This window comes from Bombus vosnesenskii, unplaced genomic scaffold (assembly GCF_011952255.1).
Source record: "Bombus vosnesenskii isolate JDL3184/JDL3185 unplaced genomic scaffold, Bvos_JDL3184-5_v1.1 scf7180000014816, whole genome shotgun sequence".
Classification (NCBI taxonomy): domain Eukaryota; kingdom Metazoa; phylum Arthropoda; class Insecta; order Hymenoptera; family Apidae; genus Bombus; species Bombus vosnesenskii.
In genome coordinates this window covers 761,199-782,551 of record NW_022883662.1, presented here as the reverse complement: position 1 = coordinate 782,551, position 21,353 = coordinate 761,199, and the positions used below count along the sequence as shown (strand labels likewise).

At 28.9% G+C, this 21,353-nt stretch overlaps 2 protein-coding genes across 10 annotated transcripts in view; both read right to left on the bottom strand.

The window, feature by feature from the left end:
* Positions 1–261: 261 nt before the first annotated feature.
* LOC117240597 (arginine--tRNA ligase, cytoplasmic) lies at positions 262–3,333 on the bottom strand. Its single transcript, XM_033506607.1, has 9 exons — positions 3,220–3,333; positions 2,947–3,077; positions 2,669–2,824; positions 2,353–2,578; positions 1,832–2,256; positions 1,599–1,740; positions 1,262–1,521; positions 988–1,180; positions 262–896 (listed from the first exon to the last, which is right to left on the bottom strand). The coding sequence occupies exons 2-9, from the start codon at positions 2,992–2,994 to the stop codon at positions 322–324; spliced, it is 2,025 nt and encodes a 674-aa protein (XP_033362498.1). The 5' UTR covers positions 2,995–3,077; positions 3,220–3,333; the 3' UTR covers positions 262–321.
* Positions 3,334–3,785: 452 nt separating this feature from the next.
* The window catches only part of LOC117240582 (protein scalloped), a 341,268-nt gene continuing 323,700 nt past the window's right edge, over positions 3,786–21,353 (bottom strand). For 7 of the 9 annotated variants that reach the window (XM_033506578.1, XM_033506579.1, XM_033506580.1 and 4 more), the window contains 5 exons: positions 18,775–18,930; positions 13,817–14,032; positions 10,687–10,916; positions 9,244–9,478; positions 7,914–8,049 (listed from right to left, as the gene is read on the bottom strand). In XM_033506578.1, coding sequence (XP_033362469.1) covers positions 7,936–8,049; positions 9,244–9,478; positions 10,687–10,916; positions 13,817–14,032; positions 18,775–18,930 — 951 coding nt within the window. In that variant the 3' untranslated portion in view covers positions 7,914–7,935. Of the gene's footprint in view, positions 8,050–9,243; positions 9,479–10,686; positions 10,917–13,816; positions 14,033–18,774; positions 18,931–21,353 lie in introns of all 9 variants that reach the window. The other 2 variants (XM_033506581.1, XM_033506585.1) reach the window with 2 other exon arrangements.

Genomic DNA, 21,353 nt, shown 5'->3' with positions numbered 1-21,353 from the left:
GTTAAGAAAGAAAATTTAGCTACACGTTAAAATTTACAGCGCGGTAAAATTTATATAAAAATGCAAGATTTTTATATATTTAAGAATTAGTTTCATAAAATGGAAGTAAAAGATAGTATATTAGAATAAACACCAATCTTCAATAAATATGAAAACAAATAAGTTTTTAGTAAATAAAAGGTTTTATTTATCGTATTTAATTTATTTATATTTATAAAACATATTTTAAGAAGCATAAATGGTATTAATTTTACTTCACAGTTCTTTATAAACAATACGGATTTTATTGTTATTCCACATTATACGTTTATATAAATATGCTTACATACGTGTAACTGATTTTAAGCCTAGTATCGAAAAACATTTTTCCATTATAATTGCAGTAGCTTCTGTTAATAAAATACGGCCGATATTCACGTTCACTATCTCCCCAAGTTCGTTTTTTTCAACGCAATAACAGTTATCATAAAATTCCGAAAAAGCGCATGAAATCTCGTAACAATACTCGCAGAGGTGATGCAAATATAAATTGTTTGTAATTTTTATTAGTACATCAGGAAATTTAATTAATACTTTGGCTAACTTCCACTCCTTCTCGTGTTCTAGTGAAATTGGAGTATCCTCTGCTATTTTACGTAATTTTTCCTGCGAAATATTAGCAGCCCTTGCAATAGAACGTATTCTTGTTAAAGCATATAGCAAGTACACTGCGGTGTTGCCTTTATCTTCTAACATTTTATCAAAAGAAAATATGTATTCGTGATTTCTGTTGTGCGATAAGTCTGCATATTTTATGCACCCATAAGCAATAGATTCTTGAGCAATTTTTAATTCTTCTTCCGTAAGTACTTTGTCACGTTCCTTTTCTATCAGTTTCTCTAATGCTCTCTTCAAACCTTAAATAATAAATAGGGATGTGAAAAAATTGTCCTAACTATAACATGATGAATGTTTTATAAGGTTTCATAACTTTAGAAAGTAAATTACCTTCATCAAGTAAATCACTTAATTTTACTGTATCTCCAGATCTAGTTTTAAATTTCTTTTTATCATTGCCAAGAACTACACCAAATCCAACGTGGTCTATTCTATGACGACTTTCTATAATACTTGCTCGCTTAGCACAGTTCTTTAATACTTGAAAATGCATAGATTGACCAGCATCTGTTACATATATTACCTATATATAAATAGAATAGACACAGATATAAAAATAATATATTTTACTAAAATATAATATTGAAATATATGCAAAATATACCCAATCTGCTTTTTCTTCTTCTATACGTTGCTTAATAGCTGCCATGTCTGACGTATCATAAGTAAAACCACCATCGGATTTTACAATGGTCAGAGGAATTTCATTATTCTGTTTGCTCCACATTACTTTTCGTCCTTCATCTTCTTCTAATAGCCCTTTCGCTTCTAAATCTTTTACTATAGCTTCCATATGCTTTTGATAAAAAGATTCCCCTCTTTCTATCAACTTGATATCTAGACGAGTGTATATCTTCTCGAATTCTATATTTAAAACATAGGTATTTTACATTACAGTTATAAATATTCCAGTTTTTTAATTTTCGCTTCGATTGTTTTACCTTTTCTGGAAACATCACAAATTAGTTGCCATGCTTTTATCATATCAGAATCAAATGCTTGCAACTTAACAACACAGTTGTAAGCGCGCTTTTTAAATTCTTCATCTCCATCGAATCTCGTCTTTGATTCCTTATAAAAACTCTACAAATTTTATAATAATTTATTAAAATAGTTCTTTACAATTATAATATACATAGAGCTAATTGTAAAATAAAAACGTATTTAGAATTACTTGAAGATCCGTAATAGGTGGAGAGATAGATAAATAATCAGGGAACTTATCTTGAAGATGCGCTATCAACATTCCAAATTGAGTACCCCAGTCACCAATATGATTTATTCTCAATACATTGTGTCCTAAAAATTCTAACAATCTTGCGATGCTATCTCCAATTATGGTAGACCTTAAATGTCCAACATGCATTTCTTTAGCAATATTGGGACTAGAGAAATCTACAATTACTTTTTGTCTTTTTGTATATGGTGGAAATGCTTCCCCATTTTTTACTAATGTGTTTAAGGTTGATTGTGCAAATTCCCTTTTTAAATATATATTTATAAAACCTGCACCATTGACTTCCAACTTGGAGATTAAGCTTGATTCTCCCACTTTTGACATAATGTTCTTTGCAACATCTTGCGGCTTTGTTCGAATTTCTGTAAAAATATAAAAATAAGTATATCAATATACCCAATATATTAAAATTTAATATTGACATTATTATATATCAATATTTGTACGATGTCTCTTACCATTGTTATTGAGTTGTTTAGAAAGTGGCATGGCACTGTTACATTGGTAATCTCCAAATTTTGGATTATTACTAGATGTTATAATTACTGGAGGGTCACAAACATCAGGATATGCAATTGAGATTGCTTCCTTAAATAAATTAGATAGCGTATCATATATACTGATTACATTGTTCTCTGTCATTTTCAATTTGTTTCCTAATTTTGCTCTTTCAGCTTTGACAGTCTGTTAAGATCAAACAAGAATGGATCATTATTTTGTTCACAATAAAATGAAAGTCATAAAATTATTAGAAGTATTTTAGATAAAACAGACCCTCTTTAGAATAGCCACTCTGTATTTTAATTTAATATTTTCTTGTTCTAATTTTACATATTCATCTATAGGCACAGAATTTATCATAAAATTATTAGTTGTGACATTTTGTCGTAAAAATTCAATTTCTTTCCTTAAAAGAGCTATTTCTATTTCCTGCAATGTACATATGTAAACTTTATAACCTATATAGGGATTTAATGACAACTTCAAAGATTACATTTCGCAGATTTTGTTAAATTCTTAAACAGCAAATACAAATCAATAATGTACTTTACCGCCTCGGTTGCTCTTTTGTGGAAATTTTCCAAATTTATGGTGGTCATTCTATTAAAAGTTTACTTTCGGAGATTTTACAAAAATAATGCACGCGGATCTTCCAAAAAATCTGATTTCACCGTTACTTAATTATAAATTATACCTATCTATAATAAGTATTAACTTATTGTAAATAAACAGCCATGTCACTGCGCCACGCCAGAAAAATTACTGAAAATTCTCAACGCGAGAATTGATTGTAATTTCAACAAATAAAAAAACCGTTACTCAATCCAAAATTCGGAATCAGATCATATTAGTAGTAAATTACAAATGTAAATAATATATAATATGAAATCAAATGTAAGAAAAAGATTTAAAAGATTTTCATAATTCTATGTATATAGAGATATCTGTGTACATGTGTACTTATTTAAATTATAGTTCATATAAATTAGCGGGTCTTCTTACAGAAAATATTTGCATAATTTTATTGTACAAAAATACAAATGTATTCAATAAAAAAAGTCATTTAATTGACGACATATATATTAATTTTTTCTGGAAAAATACATTTAATCGATAGATAAACATAATTTACCTGCTAAAGAGCAGGAATTTTTCATAATCGCTTATGCAATATCTGTATAACTTTTAAGAAAAAAATTTGAAATTAATTTAAATGATATAAAATATATTAATTTTTATTCAAAATTATACATGTAATGGAACTTGAATTAAAATAAAATGAATGGAATTACTAAAAAGATATAATTGTAAATTGTAAAATATTATAGGATGTAAAACAAAACAGATTTTGTTGACTAAATTACTTAAAAGGGTAGTTAAAGAAATAGAATTTCTTTTTATATCAATTATTTATTTTCCATACAAATTATAAACATGTTTTTCAAATACTGTACATATACTGAATTCTATTATATTTTTAAACCTCTAATTTAATGATATATCATTTCGTTCTTTATTTACTTGTTAAATCAACTACTTTGATCCTCGTTTCGTTTTATTTATGATAATATACAGATAGATCCCATTCTTTCTGATCATTACTTCATTTAATCATTTTTATAATCAAGCTCAATTCTTTGATATGGCAGTTCCAGGATATGAAGAAATATAAATTGCAAATAGATCAGTGAGTTTCCTATTTTTGTAAATAATTTAGCTATTATAAGAATCATAATCGATGTTTTCATAGAGATAGTAATTTCGTAAAGTTAAAATTAAAAAAATTGAATTATTTTCAAATCAATATTTATTTAATACATTATCAATATTTATTTAAAAACATTAATATTTCGACTATTTTATTACTGTAATTTTTAATGACTAAACAAATTACCATAAACAAATAATTTTTACACACGAGTCTCTATGAAAATACTGACGAAAAACTACTACACCTTTTTTTAATTTCAAAAGATTTTACGGTTTACAATAAATGAATTTTTTGTTCTCGTCAGAGTATTTTATGCAGTACACAAAACGTAATCACTGGAACTTTTTCTTTTGATGATTTCTTTTTTATGTAAATATGTACAAAGATATTTAACAAATTTCGTCGGTTTGTCATCGATCGTATCATGTATTGTGTACAGTGCAAATCCTTTCATTTTCTCCCTAATCTACTTCTGCGTTTTTTATCTTTATGGATTTCAATTTTTTTCCTTTTTATCTGATATCATCAATATAGAGTGAGAGAGTGCTATTTTCTATCTTCACAGAAGACATAGATAAATATATATTTTTATAATCTTTCCTTATAAATGTAATTCGCTTATTTTAAAATCATTATTCGTTAATGTTAATAATATTAGTGTCGGTGCTTCTTTTTTGCGATTTCAAACTCCTCCCTTTTTTCCTCGTAATTTTTCTTTTTTGTTAAAGTAAAAATTCGCATAACCAAAACGATATTTGAGTATCTTCTAAATATATTGCATAATTCCTTGCTTTTTTAATAATAACGATTTATTTCGGGTCGAGTTAGAACCATCAAATGTTTCTTTATTTAATTAACATCAACAAATTCATTCTCATCGCAATGTATTATTATTTTCGTTTTATATTCTTCCATTTTATGTTTTTCTATATAAATACTCTTCAAATATTAATAATTATTAGTAACAAAAACTAACAATCAAATTTGAAATCAGTCACGATTTCCGAAATTATATTAATGGTTCCAACTCCGCCTTAATATAGACACAATTTAGCGCAAAATTACAATTTATAGATATAATACGTAAAAACGAATCTTACAATGAATTATTACAAAAAAAGGTAACAATAAGTAAAAACTGCGAAAATTATGAAAGCTGCCAGTTACTGAACGAAAGCCACATATATTATTATTTAAATATGTAAGTTCCTTCGTTATTCAGTCAATCACTTAGCGAATTTAATTCTCATCCCGAATAAAAAGCGACATATTTCTGACTAAAAGAGAGATCAAAATACATTGCCACTTGTTGCGTAAAAATTAATTAAAGTAAAGAATACAGTAAGTATTAATTATTTCCTTAAAAGTATACATAATTTGTTTCTGTATTATCTTAATATTCACTGCTCCATAGGCAAGTCCTGTTTCAGAACAAGGAATTGATCAGATTAAAGAATACGAAAAAAAAGATTCCTGTGCATTCACAATATGTGTAGTCTCTGTGAGAGATGTGATTAAATAAAATTAACTGTAGGATTTTTAATATATGGTCCTCTACTCTTTTATGTGATCGTTATTGAAAAACAGAATCTGAATGTCAAACATTTCTGGTCCATACATCGAAATGATATTAAGTACGAAACATAAACAAGGTTTTGAATGAACTCTGTTGAAAGTGCGCTCAAATTTAGAGAGCTGCGATGAAGTCACGTTATTACGTAGTACTTGTTCATCAAAAAACTGGAGAATCACGCTCAAGGATCGGATTTTATTTTTATGCTCTTGAACTAATTTCAATGTTCTCCGATTGAAAAGCATTAAGATGATTGTATCAACAAGTTAGAGAGAAGAATATCTCTGTTCGATGGACGTCGTCCGTATCTAGTGCGCGCAATCGATAGAATCTGATGTACTCGCTTCAGTAAATGTGTAGTAGAAAGATAAAAACAAACGAAGTACGCTAAGTAAGAAAAGTCATTCGTGTAAGAACTATAGAAAGAGGAAAAGAACAAAAAAAGGAGAATAAGGAAGAAAGATTTTAGAGTAAGAAATAAAATGATTACAGGAAATACAAACACATCCCTCTAATCTAAATGTCGCTGCCTAAGAGTGGGTGGGTTTGCACAGCTGTAAGTGCGTTTATTAAAAGACTCTTTCAAAAAGTAAAAATCATTATTTTCTTTCATCTGATCATTGAGGATTAAAAAGCTTTGCAGCAAAAAATTCTTACCGTTAGTTGTAATACAGCTAAGAAAAGAAAAAAAAAAGAAAAAACAGTTCTACCAACAAAAAGCTTAAGAAAAGATCTGTTGTAATGATTACTCTTCAACCATACTTGGTTGGATAATTAAAAAAAGAGAAAAAGAGAACTATAATGATAATTGTAAGCAAGGAAACTTAAGAAATCATAATGGCATTATCTCTCTATTCAACTTCCATTTCGTTTAAAACTTAGAAATCACTTAGATAACTTTATACACGATCATTTATAACAATGTAAATCGTAATCATTGCATTAATATTTAACATATATATTCTTATATGTAATATATGTATATCTGTGTGTGGATGTCTTGTCTGATCTATTTCCTAGTTTAATAATAAAACTATAATACTAAATTATGTTGGTACCACGCCTTTCCGAGATCAGAGTCTGTTTCTCATATTATTCTTATTTTTTATGTATTTTTTCTATTTTTTTCTCTTCTTCATTTTTGTATACATACACTATATATCCCCGACACGCATTTTTTTCCATACCAAATTTATTGTCGTTAATTTCAACTTAACTTTTATTATATCTCTTTTATTAAAATCGCGACAAATTCGATCGTTTGCAAGCGAATGACGGAATATTCATAAAATATATATATTTTATATATATATATATATGATTATATCTGTTTTAATATAAAATTTACAATTTCGTCATCTGGAACGCGCTTCCTGCGGACCACAAGCAGGAAATCCTTTCCACGATACGTTAAAACACGCGTACCAATTCTTTTTGTTTTTAGTACAATTTCTTTCAGCTTTTTGAATCAAACTCAAGCTCGGGCTGGCCAGTACTTCGAACGTGTGAAGGTGTACATGTATCCCTGTATGTATGTGTAATATATTTATGTATCGTGTATTTCAAGTTCTCTTTAAGGAGTTTTATAGAAAATGTTCGGAAATACTGAACAAAACAACACCTAATTAGAATTAAAAATTACATGATAAGATTAAACATCATGCAAAAAAAGTACATTTATACAACAATCGCCCAATCTACTTTCTGTTTGTAAAAATAAACATCGAATAAACACATGATTCTATATGTTTCATATATATTTTTTCCCTTCATTTAATAACAGAACATTTTCGATAGAAACTCTGTTATATATAGATGCGAAATGTATGTACTCATGTATAGTAAGAGCGTGTTTACAATCATGTATTCACGCTTAACCCCTTGAAGCGTACATTTTAATGACCTTCACAAAAATTTACAATTTAGAAAAAATGAGAAAATAAAATCTTAGAAATATTTACATATTTCATATGTAGGCGAATTAAAATCAAATTTTGGTATTCACACAATGCATGATATGAATATCATATTTATTCTACAAATATCATATTTATATCCCTGGTGAAGGATGAAAAAACGAATGTGGGATGAAATAAAAAGAACTTAATATTGGTGGTTGTATAAAATAACCATAACACTTTAAAGGGTTAACATTTTTATGTATAATCGTGTGTATGCGCGTATGGATGAATTTTTTTATGTGATGGTAGGCACTGATGGGGGTGGATGGCTGCATGGCGAGCAGGTTCAAGCAGGCTAATCCTTGATCAATCTGTATATGTGATGCTGTGCACCGTGCTCGGACGTCGACACCTCAAACACGTATGCTGTGCACAATAAAGTTTCCTGCGTATCCCTGTTCGTTACAACCTGCAATTTAAAATAAGAAATCAGAACATTTTGATATTTATAAAAAAAGAGGGTAGTAGATCGATTTTGCACATCGCTGCCGAAAGCTTAAACACTAGGAAAGCTTAAACACTTAAATTTAGGACACACAGTGTGAACTCAGAATTGTTTCTTTCTGCCTTAGTACGTTTAATTTAAAATATATGTATATTAGATGTATTTAATTCTTCAATTGCGTATTTTTTCTGCTACAGTATATTTAATTTTTAGAAACAGCAGAAAGAGCACATAATTTAAAAATTAAATATACTCCATATTTTTACGTAAATTATTTACGTAAATTCTGTATAGCATAGAATTTTAGAAACAACATTTAGAAAAGTAAATAATTATGTATTACTTATTATAAGCAATTGATTTTTCTTCGAGTTATATTTTACTACTTAGCTGTGAAATATATTATTATTATTATTATTGTTTAGCCCGTGCCTTTCGGCTTGGACGAACTTTCGGTTTTACATCTCTTATGTCTAATTCCCTTCTTATATGTCTAGCTGTGAAATATAATAATTCCTTATTTTATTTAATATTTTGTATTTGAAGAAATATTTTCTGAAATAATATTTGAAATAATTCCTGATTCTACTATGGCAAAACTGTCAATTCCATTAAGCTGTAAAAAAAATTTACCTATATTGTCTATAACTCAAACATATGCAAAAAATATAAAAAATTTTAATTAATATTAAAATCAAAATTATTCGTTATTTTGTTTAAAGGAGTTAATTAAAATTATTATGTATTTGTACTTGGAAATTATTTATTTATTTAAAGTATGTAATAACAGATAATATTTTAAATTACTTCACACTCGTAGTCGATTAAGTGATTATGTACAGTAGCTACAAAATGTACAAATAGTACATACATATTTGTATATACCTTTATTTTTCAATAAAGCGTTTTTTATTAGGTTCTTAAGTACGAAATTTTTGTAATCATATGAAGTTACTACTAACAATAAGTGATACGAAATTTATTATAGTTTGACTGAATTAATAGGTATATAAATGCATTAATAATTGCAATGCTGCACAAATACTTTTTATAATTACTATACGTGTTTAAATAGCTAATTATCGAAACTATCAATTTTCAAAATTGTATATGTTGGGAAAAGAGAAAAATATTCTGGTAAGAAATTGTATATCATACCTGGAGAATGGTGAAATTCTCGAGAACGCTATTCATCATGTACTTTTCCGGCAGGTGCTTCAATTTATGTATAAAGTTGATCATATACTCGCACATAGGTGAACGGCTAATACGATAGACGAACCTGCCATTCTCGAACCTAGCATATTCTGTCTCCACTTTTTCCACCACCTGTTTTCCGAAAGAGCAGACTTTGGTCGAACACGTTATCGTCATGTTCTCGTTACTCTCGTACCTATAAAAAAACAAGTTTGACCAGTGCGGAAGATTCCTTTGGTAATTTTTGATAATTAATTAAAAATTATTTTGGAAAAAATGGAAAATTGGTCCCAATCTTTGATAAAATCTTTATTTGATGTTTATTCGCTCAAATACATTTTTTTATCTTAGAAATTTATAAAGATAATTACACATATATATACGCATTAGAGACTTTACTTCTGCTCGGTCAAACAACTTCAAACACGAAATGAGAGACCAATACTACCAACGTAACGATTGAATGTAAAATTGAGTAGAATCCAATGTATCCGTAATTTCGTAATTTAACGTATTGAAAGGAATTCCCGGAATTAATGTTACCGATTTATTCTGATTAGAGTAGATTTTGTGCAATTTTTCCATGAAATAGAGAATAAAATGAAAACAACAGCCGATGGTCGGTAATTAAATTTCAGAAAAAACATAAACCAAAATCACAGTACAAATCCAAGAAAGATATATCAAATAAAGCTTCGAATACTAATGGTTAAATTCAAATGGAAATTTATCAAAAAGTGTCATTTGAATCGTATTAGATCAAATTAAATTACGTAAAAAGAGAATTGAATGTTCTTTCTAAATTGTGTCAAAAGAACTATAAAAGGCGTATAAAAAAATCTTATATATTAGTTCATAAATGTCATTGCCGTCTAAGATTTAAGCTGTTTCCGTAGAATGCGTATAACTGTAATATTAATGAATTGTTTCATCTATTAATGTCCTAATCTATGTTCTCATTGTATTTCTTTTATCATGTATACCTCAAATCTAATCATGGAAAAACACTTCCTTTTGTTTTACAAAAGATATTGCTTATTTCATTTAATGCGTGCTGCAAGAAAAATTAAAAGTTCCATTAAATGACAAACGGGACAATTAAAGACTCGTAATAAAAATTACATTCGCCTATATTTGCCTTCTTTTAACGGAAACAAAAGATTATTTTAATTTATCTTAAATTTCTGTTCAAGGTATCTCAATTTTCAAAAAAGTTCAAATAATTTCATGAGCCATTATATGTCCTTAAAATTCTCTTATGTAACCATAAAGTGACATTAAAATCAAAAAATGAAAGAAATGTACCAACTTATTATGTTTTTATGAACTTCAATTAGTAAATTACCGTGGGAGACGACCCTGGTTTGTTTTAGATCTTTATTAATTAAGCATTTCATTACTTACTGGCTTGTTACGCCGTAGAAGGCTCCAGCCTCGTCCTGAATGTTCGTATTGAGATCAGCCCAGAATTTAACCAGGAAGAAGGCCGCCTGTGGTCCCTTGTCGTAAAGTTCCTTCAGGCCGCCCTTTTTTTCTGGGAACTTGTCATATATTTGTCTGACATCAACAGCCTCTAGCAATGGATCCGCGTAAGTCGCGGATCCTCCTATGTGGACGAACAGGTGCTTGTGGTACTGTAAAGGAAAAACACGAAAAAAAAACAATTCGAATTGTTCGTCGAGATGAAAGTGCGACTTTCGGTCAACAACGCCTATCCCTAATTACTCCAAGCATTAATTTAACGGGGGTAATTTAGTCTTTGTCTCGCTTTAAATATCAGCCGACACTTTGAGAACTCGAAATGAGCGAATAACTATTTGACTTTATCGCGACTACTTCGTACAGATGGAAAAAAGCTCCCGTTAATCTGGATATAACGTTGAATATACGATTTCTTAAGTGGTATAACCCTTTTCATAGTTTTTCTTTTATACCGGCAGAAAGTTTCAACCAAGATGTTGTAAAAAGATTAAAGAAAGTTAAAATAGGAATGGTGTGAATTCAATTTTTATTATACATAGATATATGTACACCTATATTCTAATTTTATGAAAGACAGTTAATTGAAATATCGTTAATATGTTTCCCAATGTCATCAATATGTTGTTTTTCTTATATAATTTTTTTTCTAATATAAGTTTATATTTATATAACATTTCTTTCTTATTTTTAATTATAGAATATACCAGTATCATTTTGCAGAATATGTACATCGAGTCACCTTGTATATTATTTAATTAATAGTTTTGCTATTTAATTTCACATATACATTAATGTATAAATCATTAAATGTGATGTTTCGAAAGCATTTATCATAAATAAAACCACTTTTGACATGTTTATTCAAATATACAATATATTTTCTATAAAGAAAAATAGAGATTACAAGTATAATACAATGTATGTAAGTAGTACTATTACAAATTTTTCCCTTAACCGTTTATAAACATCGAATGAAGTAAGGATTAATATTATAAAAATAAGTAGTTTGTTCATTATATCTACGTTATCGTAATATATGTTATTCTAGTAAGCTTTTCATGGTCTTTAAGATTTTTTCTATCTAATTGTTTCTCCAATCATGATTTTTTCGATTATATTTTTATTCCTTTAAAAAGTTTTTCTAATTTTGAGTTCTAATAAATCTGTATGTATGAACGATGAAAGCTGGCTCATTTTTTATTCACTCAAATGTTTTATATTTATTAGTTTAAAAGCTACATTTAAAGATGATATAAGATATTTATTACCCTTAAAATTACATTGTTATTATTCTATCAAACTATAAATGATTGATTTATGAATCTATGGTGATTTTACTTTTGATTAAATTTAGCTATTACTTGACTGTTAAATGTACAAAAATGTACAGAGTATATGTATATGTATAATATGTAAAAATATCCAAGATATGTAGGATAAAATATATAAGATAGACGAAAGTAATGTAATATGTAAAAAGATATTCATGATATAGTATGTATAACATGTATGTACGGTATGTATAATCCACGGGAGAATTAACAACTTTTTCTAAAATCTCCGATTTTAATTGCCCCAAAATTAAAAGATTCAAAAAACAAAAGAAGAAAAAGATTGAATCCAAAATAATTCAATGACCTTAACAGGATTTAATTTTTCAAATCCCATTAGCACCTACAAGCGTCATATTTTATCTATTTTATAATACAGTGGAATCTCTGTAATTTGAATCTCTATAATCTGCGAACATTTACAAGGCTATAATTTAGTAGAAAATATGGTAAATCTAAGAATATATTAGAAACATTTGAAAATTATTATTTCGTTTGAAATTCTGAATTGTAAGGAATTTATACATTTAATACTACATATGTATAATACTATCATTCTCGCTATGTATTCTGTTTCCATTTTTTTGGTAGTTGCATTATTAGGTTGTAACATCAACGAAAATGTCCGACTTCATCATACCAACTTCCCAAACTTTTCTTTCCTTCAACAAATATTTTTGTTTCTATAGATCATTTTATATATCATTTCAAAAGAACGTAATTGCTGTTCAACATGTGTTCAACAATATTTAACGAATAATATCAATTCAAGAAAAATTGTTTATTCAACGAATATATACGTATATTTATATACGCTTTTTATACAAAAATGATAACATAAGGATATCATGTAAAATGTAGCGCTATCGAACAGGATATTATTCTTTATAGAAACATACATAAAAAATAAAGAATAAAATTTGTTTAAACAAACTTTCGCTTCTTAGAAAATCCATCTTTATATCTACATTATTTATGCGTACAACATGTATATTGCATTATAATCTTACATAAATACAAGATTCTAATCAATTAATCATTTTTTCCTTGATACTTCTGAAAATTATATAATTCAAAAACCTTTACGGATCGGAATACGTATAATCATACTTTACCTTGAATTATTTGTTACGCATTTAGGTATGATGTTTTACCTGTTTAACTCGAATTTAAGAAGCTTAACTTTTGCAAGTCAAAGTGCACGTCTATAAATCTGCTGTCTTTACAATTCGATAATAGGTAAGTACACGTTGCGATGAAAAATCGTATTTCTTCACATATATCCTATACGACGTAAACTATAATTTATCTTTTTAAGTAAATAATTGGCCTTTAAAAGTTGAATTTGTCTTCCTAGAAACTCTACAATTCGGAAAATGTTAATCTTTGTAGAATTCCTCTATAAGCTGTTTTTGTTTGAAAAAATTTCTTTTATTCCAAAAATTCGATAAATCAAAACCTCTTCAAAGTACCTTGAGATTCGAATTATTAAGGTCTGACTGTATTTTATATATATTTCAAAATAAATTCTTGAAGTTTGTTATCTTTCGACACTCAAGATAAAAATTACCGGAATTTTGAATTATAGGAATCGAAAGTTTAATTCGTTTTCATTTTTACCATCCGTACTTTTTTCCACTTTCTGTACGAAGCAAATGACCATTCATCTGACAGTCAAGCTGAATATTTGTGGACATTTTATTTTGCGCAGGAGTACTTACAATATCCTGGTCTCTCTGTTGCTCCATGTAGGCCGAGAACTCTACAAGCCTAAGCTTATGGGTTGCGATGGCACGTCCTTCCCAGGGCGGGGGTGGTTGAGCCTGGACCATGTCACCGCTTGAAACCGCTGTCGCTGGTTTTCCGGTATACGCCGGCTGCGAAAACGGTTTGACATCTTGTGACGTTCCTGGCTGCAGACCCGGTTGCCAGAATTGCTGAAAACAGGACATCTGCTTTTTTCCCTTTGTAACACTGAACAAATTTACCAAGCGTCTCGCCATTCAAGCACTACGATGGTTACGGTTAGTATTAGCATATATTTATGTTTTTTTAATCACATAGATATTCACTTTTATTTTTACGATTATTTTTCTTTATTAAATAAAGGTCATATTACTCTAATTGATGAACTATTTACGGGGAAAAATTTTGAATACGTCTTCACGATGTGATTTTATTTGCCTTTCTCATTTCTTAGTGAAACAGTAGTTTGTAAAATATAAAGTGAATACACAGGCTTGATGCAGACGAGCGATTTGCGTCAGCATTACCGCTGCGTCGCGCTGCGCCGTGTCGCTGCAATTTGCTGCTACTTTTTGGAACAGCATATATTTGTATGAAGCAGCTTATACGGGATGCAACTTTGAACGGCAACTATAGGCAGTGAGTTTGCCTCCAACCATACAGACGTTCGTGCTGCTTGGCCACGAACGAAATGCTGACACTCGACAGTATATTGCTTTATATTAATTTATATAACTCAATCTTTTTACACAAGCGGTTTGTGGCTATTATATTACTTTTTGCACTTGATTTATCAAAAGATTTTGGGGTCATATGAAAATAATTACAAAATTTTCCCTCATATCAGTAATAAAGGAATGTATTCAATATTTTCTCCTTGTCATAGATTGATATAGTCTTAAACAACACATATAAAGAAAACGCAATTTCTAATAATTCTTAATAATGAATTACCGTATCCACGGATAAATTCTAACTAAACAAATATACAATGTGAAAGTAAACGCAAAATGCTGTGGCAAATTAACGCAAAACGCTCTTGTAAATTGAAAGAAAAATTGGACGCGTAAACGTTGTGGCAAATTGCTGCGACGCGTGACGCGTTGACGCAAACTGCTTGTCTGCACTGGATTTTATCATTTTTACTGCATTGTCTTCCATAATTATAAAACCACCCTAAACTTTTCAATTCTTGTATTTGAAATCATATTAAGGAACATTCCTTCAGAAAAGAACAGGTTATTGAAAATGCCTCGATTGAAATACGAAGCACTAGAACCAAAGGGATGCAAGTGCTATTTTTGACATTTTCGAATTAAGAACAGAAATAGTTAGTTAAATCGTTAAATATAATATTGTAAATAATTTAAGTAATTCAACTAGAAAAATTATCTGTTAAACAAATAATATCGAAATAAGTTCGTATCAAAGGGATGCAAGTAATTTATATTACGCATAAACTAAAAGATGCAATTCGTTAGAAATTTGTGTATACTATATATCAAGCATTAAATGTAATTTCATTTTCATGACTTTACGTGGAATTTTTTTAATAGCTTTGAATTTCAAACTCAACTTTTTCGATATACAAGGAAATGTCACTTGCATCCCTTTGGTTCTAGGTACCTCTACATATGACTAGACTGCGGATTTTCCTGTCTATTCAGATGTTTATGAATATAATTAAGAAAATAGAATTTAGATAGAAAGTTGTCTTATTTACTGAATATTATAGAAATTACTATATTCTGAATATTTTATGCATTTTTATAAATTATTTGCATTTTACATATTTCTCATAACTATATTAAAATCCGTAGTCTAAATATGACAAATACTTCCCGTACCAATTGTATATATACTATATATTCTATGACTTCTTAATTTCACGAAACTAAAATAGCTTCGAACATGTTAGTTGTTGATCTTGAAAGAGAAAATGATGTATCTTCCAGTTTCTAATGCTGTATTGTGATGCTTTTGCATCTTTTGCAAGACTTTTGCAAGATAAATTTTACTATACGTATATTTAACATGTTCAACACGTTCAACTTTCTAGGAAAGTATTTTCGATCCATGGATCATAACTCAAGCTTTATATATATAAAAAGTATTCCTTACTAAATATTTTGAATTTTTGGTTACTTTTTGTATTTTACAGTCTCATCGCAATATATTTAATATTAATTCATACATATAAATCTTTGATATACAAATATTAAAATAAAATGAACACTGATGTGCAAATATATTTATGTATATATAAAAAAATTTCTGAACAATTGTTGTCAACCAATAATGCATACTGTTTATTGGAAGCATACAGTGACGAGCGTGTAAATAAGAAACTTATTAATTGTAAATAAATGCTTACTAATTATAAATATTATGATGAGCTTTTTCTATGTTTTTCTAATAATACAGAATTTTTAAATATATTTCTCGTAGCTTTTAAAGTACTATACACGTATATGGAAATTTTTTAAATTCCTATTCTGAATAATAGCTACAAACTAAATCAACATTGGAACTACCACAGTAATCGAAATAATCAATCTTAATTGGTAGGTTTACAACTGTACAGTTTTAAGAGTTTAAATGAACTTTTCTTCCTTGCATTAAGTATATATCTTTTCATGTATTTCACAATTCTTTTAGTACAAATCTTATTGGTTAATTAGTTTTAACTTTGGCATAGCTTTCTCTATTTACATGCTCGCTATCGTAACTTATGATCCACTAATTAGAAATATCAATTGAACATATCAAACAATGCAGTTTGTAGGTTCTGAAATGTAATAGCAGGAAGAGATTTCATTTTTCTTTGTAAGCCATCGAGCCCTTGGGTGAGAAGTCATCGTCACACTTTGCAATAGGGCACAGAAAAATTTATCAAAAGAAATGAACATAATACTAAATGCACGAAAAATTAAATTACAAAAAAATAAAAAAATATATGTATAAGAGAAACGTACGCGCATAACAATGAAGGATATAATATATATAAATAGTAACTGTATTACGTGAAGAGAGAAAGACAGTTTGGTAAGACACAACGGCGCCTCACAACAGGTAATTAATGTCCAAAAATTTCATATACAATATGCACACTCGTATATGTATGTGTAGATATGCCCAGGTGATATACATACGTAAAAAAGATAGAGCAACGGACAAATTGAACAATACACAACAAGGGCCCCCAGGGGCGTAGCAGCAGAGAGCAAGGGGGTTCCATTTATATGAGGATGGTTAGTTCTTTTCGCATAAGCTTCCATGAGAGAGAGAGAGAGAGAGAGAGAGAGAGAGGGGGGAGAGAGAGAGAGAGAGACAGCAGGAAGAATAATAAGGAGAGTAATCGAAGGTGGAGATGGTAATTTCAAAGTCGCGTAAATACTGTCCTCTTACAGTCCGCTAATATTACTGTCCTGTAATGTTCTTCTTTTTTTAAGTGACAATAGTAAGCTGCAAAGCAAATGAGAAGAAGATTAGGAAGAACAGCAGCCGGCTGGATAAGAGAAAAAGATAGAAATTGTAATTGTGTACTTGTATGTAGATGTATATGTAAAAGTGAAAATTAAGGAACTAAAGAATTAAATTTAGAAAAAGTGAAGAGGTTATTTGCATCGTTTCTATAGAATTTCACTTTTTATACTTTTACCAAGCATGTTTTTTAAGAATCATCATACAATAAAATGAATTGTTATACAAATTTATATTTAAGGAACGAGATAAATTTGAAATAATGATTGGTCAAATCTTCCAGAGATAAAAGAAACAAAGTATGTTTTTGAATAAGCATTGTTGTATGAATTGACAATAATTGATTAATAATAATTTCAGAGATGTTTGAACGGGTAATTCCTGGATATTGAAGCAGAAAGATCGGAGAACAAATACGAGAGTATTTTCTTCTATTATGTGTATGTACATGTCATCCACGAGATATTTAAAAAAAAGCAGGTGAAGTGAGTTTAAACAAAATCACACGTGTGTGATCGGCCTCTCGCAAGCGGATTAGAGACGGTTACAGGGCGAAGCGGTTAGAATGAAAAGAAAACAGATACGATTCAAAGAAGAAGCCAAACTGACAGTGTATGTGATAGCAATTAAAGTTTACATCCTCAAGACGACGAGACACCGATCGTTCGTCCAACGAAAAATAAAAGCGATTACGAGGGGCAAGAGATGATCGAGAGATCGCGAGCGTCGTTGATCAGGAACACATTTTACTTTCTAAATCAATTTCCGTGTTACCTCTTTTCTATGTATACAAGTAATACATCTCCACCTTGAAAATTATGATTGACTTAACCATCGTAGTGATATAGATGAATAAATAGCCTGCGGATGTTTATGCATGGGCGGCAAATTTAAAAGTACATAATGTATAGCAGCATATAATTAATATATAAAATATTCGAAATAAATATTTAGAATATCTATCTTTCTTTTTACATTTACAAAGATATAAATTTGTACAAAAATCCGCAATATAGTGATGATTAGTTTGCGAATGTTTATGCATTTATGAAAAATTCAGTGTTGCAAAAATACACAGAATGCACATAATATGCAAAAATATATAAAATATCCAAAGTATACTTTTGTATAGTATATCCTTGCTAAAAATTTCTGCTTAGTTTTCATTTCCTTAACTAAATTAATAAAACGCGAATTTGCATAAACATCCTCAGTTTAGTGCTAGTGTAAAAAAAGAAAAGAAATTTGTGGTTTTTAGTTGAATCTTTCTCTCTTTACGTATCGTGTCGAGCAAGCGTGTCTCGTCGTCTCACCCCAAAGCTCGTGGCTCCTTTTTTTACTTTTTTTCTCTGGAGTATTTTTCTGGTTGCGTAATATGTAAACAGAAAAAATAGACTGTTCAAACAGAAAAAAAATTTGTTCCAAGGGGTGCTCCGTGATCGGGACTTACCGCTCCGGGATAGGAGACAGGGGTGGAAGCATGAAGGGCAAGGGGCCCCACGAGGGCGGGGGGCATCTTGTTGTGTATCGCACTCCCAGCTGATACTATCTGGGCGCTCGACATGCTCGACATAGTCTGCAGCGCCTTCTCCTTGGCGGCATGATCCTAACAAATCGTCAAACCGATTACAACGCATTGCCGACTGTCGGTGAAATCTCGATGGTATGATAGTTCTTGTTTGTTTTCTTTTTTAGCGAATTATGAGTTTATTGTCTCCCCTGTTTCGTAAGACTTTTATATTAGTCTTAATAAAAGTTATCTATTATTTCTGATGGCTTGGTATTGCTTTTTAGTGCATTTGCTGGTACGTTGATCAGTTAAGAGCAGGTATTTTTTGCAAATAGTGATATATTGATGTTTAATGCAACACATACATGAATCAAACGAAGCCCACGTCGTGGGCTTAAAGTGTCTATTAAATTACGTTTACAATCTTCAATCCATGATAGTCTTTTGAATCAATACACGTATCATTCGAAAATATATGTATGCATTTATTTTTTATATACACATAGCAGTAACTACAAAATTTAATGAAATTAAAAAGAATTTTTTATTATGTAATGTATATATAATTTATATATATTTTATATAATATAATGTTATATAATTTAATAATATTAGTATACTTGTTGATTTTAATAAAAAATTATGTAAATCAAAATCTGTTTTTTCGTTACTACAATATATTAACATCTTTTTGTGCTTATAATTTACAATAGTTAAACTTTAGCATTCTGAACTTCTTCTTATATTTGTTTTATTTTTTGGTTATAGCGGTGGATTATACTTGCTATTGTTGTTTGATTGTTACTGGTGAATGTCTTGTCTTATTGATGATGATTGTGATTAACCTTGCCTTATTTTAAACTTTTATAGGTATCTTTAACAATTTAATAACCTAGCTTAGATTATTTAATTGTAGAATACGTTTGTTAATTTATATTTTGTATTTTTCGTAATAAAAAACATTAATGGCATCTAAGGTGTAATATGTAAAATATAAATTAAACTTAAATATCCGGAAATTAAGTAACCTAATCTTAAATTCAATTCAAACTGTTCACATATCACCTAATGATACTAGTTAAAGGTTATCGTACCTATTAAATCGTTGCAGTAGTTATAATTCTGATGTAATAGAAAGTTTAATGTATTGAATAATAATATAAGCGGACACGAAATAATTTTTTATAAAATCATTTATATAAAAAAAAAGTATAAAATAAAAGTTTTTTTGTTCGAGGCTTAGTTTTCGTGAAATCTAATTTGAAAATTCATCCATATGGATAATTCATGCATATTGTATTTTTATTAGGTATTTATTAATGTATTTCGGAGAATAATTATAAAAATTAAAACATTTAACACAAATCTTTGGATAAAGTTACATTCGAAATTACAAAATCGTTAATTTTTCAACGCCAAAGAGTTAGCAGAACATTATCGATGCTTACATAAGATGTAGCGCTAACGTTTCTATTAATTTTACTATAATATTTTATATCTAAAGGAGTATGTAGAGTTTTGTGACTGACTGTTTAATAATTGATTTGTATTCATTTAAATATGAACTGAGAAAATCACAAGATAAGGAGTTAAACTTGATTAAGGAGTTAACGATGATAATTGGTGGTGATAATCTTTTGCGAAGGAAATTTCCGGAGTGACTTGGTTCTGAAATCGACTTTGATTAGTTGCAAAAGCAAATACTTCTTAGAAAAAAAGTAAGTATTTAGAAAAAAATTTTTCAGATACTGTTTATTTTCTCGTGTTTAAATTTGTTTCGTTTAATTGGAATACTTAAAGCAAATATGTTATTGCTATTCTTTCAGAATAAACATATATATTGGTATTTTGGGAAATTGCATTATACAATTTGTATATATTAATTGAACTATTTGTCGGATATTTCTCTTCTAATAATAACAGCATTTGAGTCTTCTAATTTGCTTCTACCAAAAATCTCACTTTTATGATTCAGTATTTTTACCACTGAATGATTTTTCTAAAGGGAACGGGACATTTAAGAATTGTGGATTTGGTGTGTTATAAAATCATTGAAAAATAATGTTTTTATATCTATCTCATTGTTTTATATAATATCTTGTATACGTAATTATTTACATGAGGATAGACCTCATCGATTTTTATGACCTCGAAATATGTTGTCAAGATGGTCATTCTGAACAACTTTTCCCAATACATGTTATAAAGTTATAAAATTAATATCGCTCGACATTAATTTCCGAGATATTAACTTCAATTAACTGTAGTTCCCATTACACTTCATTCTTACACATAAATGGCCGCTTTTTTACACAGCCCAACCTAAACAATTTATTGATGTTAATCATCTTTAATAAAAATAAAAAAAGATAAATCAATGGGTTGTAGGATGATCTAGATTAATAATCGGCGCCGAGTCGTGCCGTGAGGCGGCCAATAACACTAGCATGATTTAATTTTTATTTTATTCGATTTTGTAAATTTATTGTTATCACTAGGTTGCATGTGGGGGATATGTA